Raw genomic sequence first — 9,561 nt, forward strand, 5'->3', positions numbered from 1 at the left:
TTAATATTTAAATTATAAAGTTTATGTAGCTGCCTTTTAATGAGAACAGTTTCTACCAGAAATGTAAATTCCTCGAGTTAGCACAAAGTTCAGCGTAGAGCAAACTCTACACTGTTTGCTGTGCTGTATTGTTGCAAAAGCAGCTCTTCATATAAATCACCAGCACAACATAGTACCCTCAAGAATACCTCAGAATTTATTCAATTCACAATTATTAAATATATCACTAGTTTCCTATAAAGTTAAAGAATACATACAACATGTATTAGCACAAACACATTTATTTACTAACCAAAGGGATGATCTTAGTTAAACCAACACTTTGAAATAGTTGCATGTAAAATGCTTGTAATAGAGATAATTGAACACAGTAATGAAAAAAAAAAGGCAGTCTGGAGATTGGCTCATTGAACTGAGCTTCTTCATTCTTTCAGCTAATTCCTGTCCAAAGTGATGATGGAATTTTTACTCTACTTTCTCATAGACTCGAGTACAGGTAACATTATTCATGACACACTCCTAGGAGAAAGAACAACATTAAAGAGTTAGGCTGGTCTTATATTCCAGAGTCATTGTGGTAATGAAATGTTAGGATCAAAATCCTAAAAGATCTTATAATCTACCTTGCAGAAGGAAACAACCTGTTTTTAGGAGAAGCTAGAACCCATTGTTTAGTTTATACTAAACGATATGCATATACTTTCCTGGAAACTAAAGTGTTGAATATAGTATCTAAATAAAATGGAAAAACATATACCCATGAAGGCAGCTTGGTGGCCTGCCAAGACTATGTGGTGATGCAGCAGTTGAGCAAGGAGGAACCCAGATCCAGCTCCATCCCATGTTAAATCATGTCACTTCTCTATCCCACCAACGTCTATCTTGGTAATGAGTGTTCTTGTATTTAACTTGTTATTTTGCATTTTCTTCTTCCCAAGTTTAGCTCTCCTGCTCATGACCAATGGACGTAGGAGTTATGACAACTCGAAGTACAAGATGTAAGCAGTTTGACACTTACCACCACTAACTTCCCATCTTTCAATTTTCTTGTTATTGTGCTTTCCTTCCCATCCCATTCCTGATGCTGAACCAATGCATCATCAACAAAGCTGCAGACCGTCTGCAGAAACAAAGTACACATTTTAATCTTCCAAAATATAAGAGTTTGCATGATTCATAACCCTCCTTAATCAACATTTTTTTCATCTTCTCCTTTCTGCAGCTACTTCATCAACCATACTGATTTTACACATAATATACTTTCTGCTTTTCAATCTAGAACCTCACAAAAGACACTCATTCTATGAAGCTGGTACTTTTATAATTTTTCAAAACTCAATTTACAAAATAATTCTTTTGACTATACATGGTAAAAATGTCATTCATACAATTTATCATTATTAGAGCTGACCTGAGTTTTTCTGCCATCAGCTGTAGTTTCTTCAAACTTCTCTCCCAGGGTACAAGAAAACTGTGTTGTTTTCAAAGTGCTTTCAGTTTTTATGTTGAGCTTCTGGCCGTCAAGGGTGATGATACAATCTGGTTTGGCCATTGCGCCCATTTTCCTCATAGTCAGTCCCACTCCTGTAGAATATTAAATATCAGAAGACCAGTTATAATTTATGTAATAAAAGCAATAATTCAATTACAATCACTATGCCTGGCATATTTTCATTTATTTGCTTATTGTGAGCACATATTCAGTGCTTTCCATGTGCCAGCATATTACAAATATTTGTTATTCCCTAACGTTATTTACTCAAAGTAGTTCATTAAAGGTAAAGATAAAGGATTCAAAATTGCAAACTTGAAGTTCTCTCATCTTTTTCTATTTGCACCAGATTATGCCAATCACTTTATTCTGACCCCAGCATACAGTCTGGCACATAAAAGGCTTTTTAAAAAAAATATTTTTTTAGTTATACATAGACACAATGTCTTTATTTTGTTTATTTATTTTTATGTGGTACTGAGGATCAAACCCAGTGTCTCATATGTACGAGGCAAGCACTCTGCTCCTGAGCCCCAGCCCCAACCCCATAAAAGGCTTTTGATAAACAATTAATAGACTACACAAAACAATAAAAAAATCAATTCTGAGATATTTAAATAGGCAATGTTTTGAGTTATCAGCACAATCATGATGCTAATAAATGGGGAAAAAAATCTTACCCTGAAACATAGAAAACATTTCAAAGCTGTAAAACTCAACACACTATTTTCTATTTTCCAGGATAAAAATTTTTCCATTTATTAGCATTCAGATCATAGGGCTAACTCAAAACATTATACTATTTGAATACCTTTGAATTGATTTGTTTTCTATAGTCTATTAATTACTATAGTTATATAGCTATGAAGTTTCACATTGTTATATATTAAGTTACATATTAATCATCATTTTTTTCCTGTTGGTGTCAACAGTCATAAGGAACTTCTGAGCCAGGTGAAATCTCTGTTTCACAAATAAAACCATACTGTAAGGAGACTGCCAGTTTTTTTCAGAACACTCAACCAGGCTTTCAATGTCCTTTTAGAGCCTTCTCTTTTACCAGCTCAAGGCTGGTGGCTTTTGTTCTTAGTTAAGTCACTATTCTCAGTCTGGACAAAATAAATGAGCTGTTCTTCCCACACACCTTGACTTTTCCCTAATGAGCCTTGATAACCTTCATGACTTCTGAATCCTGGATACCAGCCATCCTGACCCTAAGCACACATGCACTTTCAGTGGCAGAGAAACGGTGTTCATTATTTGGTCCTCACAACTGTGAGGACACAAAATCTGTCATGTTTTGAAAGAGTACAGTAAATGGCTTTTCCCAGAGTCATTTTGGTCACTGCAACAAGTGGTCTTGTTTTGTTGATGGTGTGAGTAAATACACTCATGATTCACCACAAACCAGCCTTAACCGCACACTGTCTTGGATAAAGCAGGTGCAGGAATGATTCTGAAGTGCTTGGTGACAAGATGTCAAGAGAGGGTCACTGTAGTGACTTCACCAGCGAGCTACCTTAAATATCAGTTTCTGAAGTAGCCTCCTAGTCCCAGCAGGCCCTCAACTCTGGGAACCCCCTTCCAGAGAGGAGACATGCTAAGCTAACTCCATCCCACTTCCTAATGGCCTGTGACAAAGGTCTATTTTTTTGTTTGCTGTCTGTCCAATGTCAACCACCATGCAATTGCTGTCACTGGTTTAGAAAAGGACAGCATTAGAAAATGAAGTACTATTTCCAGTGAGAGAATCTTCCTACATAGACTCATTCTTTGAAGACTATAAGGACTCAAGTGCCTTCTGTAGGGCCACACCCATTTTGTAGAAGTTAGCAGCAGCAGCTGCAGGCTAGCAGTTTCTGGATTGCAGTTTTCCCACCGAGCCCACTGTATTCGCGCCCCTCACCCTGGGAGAAGGCAGTAAAGCCATTCCCAGGCACAATCTGTCTCACCGCGCTCCTCCCACAGGCCGACCGCCCACTGCGGCGCCTAGACTGACAACGCGGGCAGCGTATCACCGCTGCCAGCGCCACACCCGGCCCAGGCCAGGCGGCCCCCGGTGCCACATGGGGAGCTGAGCCAACCCTACTGGCCTGGCTTACCGGTGAGAGAGGGCAGTGGACCTGGGAAAGATGCGGGCAAGTACAGTACCTAAGCTGAAGCCTAAGCCTCATTCAGAGCCTCTACAGGGTTTCTGCTGAGACCGTGCCCTGCCACACCATCTCCCGGTGGAGATGAGGGAAGCAGACTTGCGCGCCATCGAGGAACAAAAGATACAGCAGGGTGGAAAAGGGACTGGGTGTTGCCACGATGGGATGGATGGGAGAGAGAAAAGGATGGTGGCACGAAGGATGGGGGCAATGAGTGCTGGGAAAAGAAAAAGGGAAAGTTAGGGGGCCCCCCAGGAGGTAATCGAAATTAGTGCACCTTGTGGGTGGGGCGCGCCAGGTAAAGAACTGGAAGCAGTTCCAGGAGGCTGTCGCGTGGGCGAGGGGAAAGAAGTAGAAGAGGATTGGGGGAACCCCGAGGTGGCACATCTCCGGCATCTCCGGAGACCCGAGCGCTCCTCGCTCCTAGCTGACTGCCCGCGTGGTGCTGCGCCGCCAGGAACCGCATGGTGGCGAGGCGATGGGAGGGATTAGGAGGTAAGGAGCCGAGCATCTCTTCCCCACCCCGGATCCCAGCATGCTGATGGGGACATAAGACAAAACGGCCACACACATGCCACGTTGCAGGCGTTGTGGACGCTTGCCAGGCTGGGTGCCTCACCTAGTTCTTTCATGTAATCATCAAAGCCTTTGCTGTCCACCAGGCGCCATCTTCCTTCCAGCTGCTGAACAGTGGCCATGGTGGGCGCGGGCGGGCTGGTGTACGCGGCGAGGGGAGCTGCTGGGAGCAGGATAGCGTGCTCTGCAGCGCCAGGCGCCACGAGGCTTTATAAAGACAGCGGCGCGGGGCGGCGCCCGGCAGCCAATGGGAGCCGCGCCTCGCCCAGCCCCGCCTCCGCGCGCCCCTCGGACTTGCCTAGCGGGGTCGGAAGGTGCGAACCGGCTCCACCTGCCGCTAACCCAGGGTTTCCGCTGCAGGTCTTGCAAGTGCGGACTCGCCCGGCGCGCCCCACGCCTCTCCGGACGCCAGCCCCTGCACGATTTGTCGTTTCCGCACGCCCAGCAAACCAGAGGGGGCGACTGGGAGGCCTGGCCGCCAGCCTAGCACCCTAGGGTCAGACCATGCAGCTGAGCGTTTTTCCTTCCAAAATACCTGGAGGAATCCATTAGCCCTCGCCAGGCGCGGTTGGATGGAATTGATTGATCTGCCCTTTGGTGGGGTGATTGATAACTGCTTTACCTCCTTAACTTTCTGCTCTTTTGTCAGTCGACAAAGATGTGTCTGCAACCCACTTCCTGCTTTAAGTGCTTTCCCCACCCGCAGGCCACCCCTGGCCTCAAGAGTGCCTCTGGGTGTCTGTACGCTGGAGTTGAGCTAGACAGTTTTATCAGAAGCTGCTGGGTGAGATGGGGATCCAGGAAATTCAGTTTGTAAACTAAAACTCTATAGGAAGTTTTAAGTAACTATCACTGCCATTCAGGAATGTTTATTACCTTATACTCCCCTATAGGAGAGCAAAAAACAACTTTCTTCCACCCTTCTAGGTTTTTTGGCTGGACTATGAATTAAAATAACATAAAACACGTTTACAGGAGAAAACTCATATTTAATCACGTTCATATACACAGGAGTCCCACAAAACATGAGGCTCCAAGAAAGGTCAAATGATTGAAGTTTAGGAAGCATTCAGATCTACAGAAAGTAAGGGTTTGGAACTTTAGTGGGTAATGGGCACACAAGTTATAGGAAGGTGATTGGAGGAATTATATGAATAAAGATTGTCTTGTGATGCAGGTAAATTCTCTCATGGAATAAAAGTTGTTAGTGAAACAACCATACAATCATTCTGTTTTTCACTTTCAGTACAGAATTTTAGTAGAGTACACGAGATTTTCCACACTGTTATAAAATAAGCTTTGTGTTAGATGATTTCCCTCAACTGTGGGCTAATGTTAAGTATTCTGAACATGTTTGCCCAAAAATAGGTTCAGTAGGTTAGATATAGTAAATGCATTTTCAATTTACATAGTATTTTCAATTTATGATGGATTTATCTAGAGGTAATCCCATACTAAATTGAGGACCATCTGTAGTAATGTAGATTTCATTTATAAATGTACATTCATTGTACAAAGAACAGCTTTTCAAAGCTTTTCTGTACACAGTTTTTCAGAATAACCAACTCAAAATATGCCAAAGAAGTGTATGTGGGGGTAGCACATTCTGGTCTCCTACAGTCATTTTGAAAGGGTGTGTACTACTGAGGTCCGCACCCCACTGATTGAGCTCTTTAGAGTTTCTTCTCAGACTCATGAGCATTCAGACTCCAGCAATTTCCCTTTTCACTTCCACCTCTAATAATTATTTGTGGTTATCTAACTCTGTGCTCTCCTGTTTTATTGGCAGCAAGATGGGAAATACTCAGTGAGGTGAGGAACTTGCTATGCAGGTTGACTGTTGTCATGGAGATAGTGTTAATTTATTGAGTACCTACTACATGGTAGATACTGTACTTCCTGGCATTTATACCCACTAACTCTAGTTTCCACTGAACTTTTGCTAAGAGGTATTACTCCAACTTTTCAGAAGAGGGAGTAAGGTAAGGAAAGTTTGCACCCCGGTGGTAAAACCAGAATCTCCATCCAGGCCCTTCTTACACAAGACCTTGTGAAATAGGACCACACCTGATTGCCTTTTGTTCATTGTACTTGTGATGAAGCCGACAGCAGAGGCCACAGTCACCATGCCAAGACACCTCAACGTGACTGCTATCTCCCAACATGCTCTGGACATTTCCTCCCTGTGCTACTTTTTTTTTTTTTTTTTTTGGTCAAACCTTGCTCTAATTTGAGAGTCCCCTCAGTCTTCCTGTGGTACTGAATAACTCAGGTCATGTGATTGTACCCAAAAGGGGGGTCTACATGCCCCACACCCAAGGCAGTTTTTATCATCTATAAAATTAAGATGAGAATTAGATTAGCTGATTTCTTAGATCCTTTCTAGACTTCAGATCTGGTGTTCTGAAGGAACATCACTGGCTTCAAGGTACAGGTTGCCAGCTTCCAGGCAGCTCCTCTGTTCCGAATGTGCTACTTCAACATGTTTTATCCATTTTTGCATATAACATGTAACAATCAGGATTCAGTACTGGGGTAAAATTTTTAGATTATCGCAATCAACCATGTTACAGAAGTAGCAAAAGGAGAGTGGCCCCACAGTATGAGATAACTTAAGTGCCTAAGAGGTAGCTCTTAACCCTTCGACGTTACCTAAAACTTAACTTTTAGGCACAATCTTTGCTATGATGAGTAGAAATAATCCTTTTTGTGATTAAATAAATATTAAAAAGGAATAAGGCTAAAAAACCTGTTAATATCTCCCACAGAACAAAGAAGGGCATAGTGATTGTTCTGCCACTCGGAAAACATATTTAATGCTTTGTTCTCGCATGCCTCGCTGATCAGCTGAGGGGTGTGTGTGTATGTCTGTGTGTGTGTGTGTGTGTGTGTGCGCGCGCCTGTGTGTATGTATACACAAATCTGTTACCATTACTTTTAGGAAAGGAAGAGAATCAGAATATTAGAACTTGAGGGGTATTAAAAAGAACCTAGTGCAATCATATTTTTTTTTCAAGCTCTGAAAAGCATTAAGTACTCCATTCACCTGCTAAGGGAAGCCATGCTCTAGGTTGCTTAACTTGAGCACAATATGAAGTGTACGAAATAAAGATGTTGTGAAAATGAATTGATTAAATTCTCATATGACTTTATGGGGATAGTTGAGTATTTCTTCATTGGAAAAATAGAAGAGAATTACCACTTGATTGGGGTTAATTACAATATAGGAAACAAGGAACAATAATTTTAACCTCACCCATTTTTACTAACATTTAGGAACTGTTCTGGTCCTTGTTTTTGGTAACAGCACATACGTAATATAAGTGACCCATCATATCTTCCTACATGTTGGAAGAATAACACATTATTCTTACAAATGAAAAGGACTAAAGAACCAAGAATTACAGGCAACTTTTCCTCCAGTTGCTCTAGAAGATTATCTTTTGTAAGAGAGATGCAACTTTACTTAATATGCTGAACTTCAATTTTATCATCCATGAAATTTAGGAGATGGGAATCAGCCTGATTTCTTGGATTCCTTTCAGCTTATGAAATATTCCAACAGATCATGGCCACAAAAGTTTACACACAAAATTACTCTATTTCCACCTAGTGGTGAGAAGGTAATATTTCTTGTAGGCTTATTTCATAAAAGTTGGCAGGTTGTCTCACCTTCATATTCTAGTCACACAACATAGCTTTGGAGTACACTGCGTAATGTTATTTAAAGACAACCTTCCAGTGACAGTTTATGTAGATAAATGTGCTGCCAACAAGTTGATTATAATGTATAATCATTTCTAAAGACAACAAGCATTGATGAGCTAGAAGCACGCAGCTGGTGGGGAAAAAGAGCGAACCCCACGTTGAATAAATTATGGCAGAGAATACCCAAAGTAATTGTTGTTCAGACATTAAGTCTTCTCCCAGTATCTGGCCAGAACAAAGAGTGGAGGCCATGGGGACACAGGAATCACTATTCAGTGGCACTTCCCAAATGTATTTGAGTAAACAAATCACTTGAGAATCTTGTTAAACTGCATATTCGATTCAGTAGGTCCAGAGAAGGACACCAGATCATGCATTTCCAAAAAAAAAAAAAAAAAAAAAAACAAAACATGCAGGTGCTTCTGGAACCATGCTTTAAGTAGCAACGTTATAAAATACGCAAGAATCCACTTGTTGACTTTGCCACTAAGGGATAATTCTGACTTCAGTATTTTTTCATATCCCTATAAAATATTTTCTGATTACATCCTCTTTATTGGTGCATATTAATTATACCTAATGGTGGATTTCGTTGTGGCATATTTGTGCATATATAAAAACATAATTTGAAAATTTTCACTCTCTAGTACCTCCCCTACCCCATCCTCCTCCCTTCTTTCCTTAGACCCTCTTCTTTTACCACACTGATCCCCCACCCCTCTAATTTCTAAGTCCCCTTTTTTTTCTTTTGTTTTTCCTTGTTGTTTCCACATATGAGAGAAAACATACAATACTATTCTTTTTAAGTCTGGCTTATTTCATTCAAAATTATGGTTTCTGGTTCCATCTATTTTTCTGAAAATGACATAATTTTATTCTCCTTTTGGCTGAATGAAACTCCATTTTATCTGTATGCCACATTTTCTTTACCCATTCATCTGTTGACAGACACCTTGGCTGATTCCATAATTTGGCTATTGTGAACTGTGCTGATTATATCCTTGTATGAAAACATACAGTCAGCCCTCTACAGCACACATTCTGCATCTGCAGGTTCTACCAACCACAGATTGAAATAATTTTTAAAAATATGTCTGTACTGAAATGTTCAGACTATCTTTTCTTATCATCATTTTCTTAAACAATATGATGTAAAAACTTTTTACCGAGGTTTTGTTGTTGTACAAACTCCTGAGATTGAATCCAGGAGTGCTCAACCACTAAGCCAAATCCCCTGCCCTTTTTATTTTATTTATATTTTTTATTATTAATTGTTTAATTTGTACATGACAGCAGAATGCATTACAATTGATATTACACATATAGAGCACAATTTTGCATATCTGATTGTGTACAAGGTATTTTCACACCAATTTGTGTCTTCATACATGTACTTGGGATAATGATGACCATCACATTCCACCATCATTTCTAACCTCATGCCCCTTCTCTTCCCTTCCCACCCCTTTGCCTATCAGAGTTTGGCTATTCCTCCCATGCTCCCCCTCCCTATCCCACTATGAATCAGCCTCCAAATATCAGAGAAAACATTCAGCATTTGGTTTTTTGGGATTGGGTAACTTCACTTAGCATTATCTCCTCCAACCTGCAAATGCCATGATTTTATTTTCTTTT

General features: G+C 41.0%; 1 protein-coding gene across 1 annotated transcript; it reads right to left on the reverse strand.

Annotated features, from left to right (window-relative positions):
- Positions 1-263: 263 nt before the first annotated feature.
- On the reverse strand, positions 264-4,418 carry Fabp5 (fatty acid binding protein 5). The gene is made up of 4 exons (XM_046468235.2): positions 4,262-4,418; positions 1,412-1,584; positions 1,019-1,120; positions 264-519 (listed from the first exon to the last, which is right to left on the reverse strand). Exons 1-4 carry the CDS (start codon positions 4,338-4,340, stop codon positions 466-468), a joined length of 408 nt encoding a protein of 135 aa, XP_046324191.1. The 5' UTR covers positions 4,341-4,418; the 3' UTR covers positions 264-465.
- Positions 4,419-9,561: the final 5,143 nt, after the last annotated feature.

This window comes from Marmota monax, unplaced genomic scaffold (genome assembly GCF_021218885.2).
Source record: "Marmota monax isolate L192 unplaced genomic scaffold, Marmota_monax_Labrador192_F-V1.1 WCK01_AAM20220418_F8-fsc00115, whole genome shotgun sequence".
NCBI lineage: Eukaryota > Metazoa > Chordata > Mammalia > Rodentia > Sciuridae > Marmota > Marmota monax.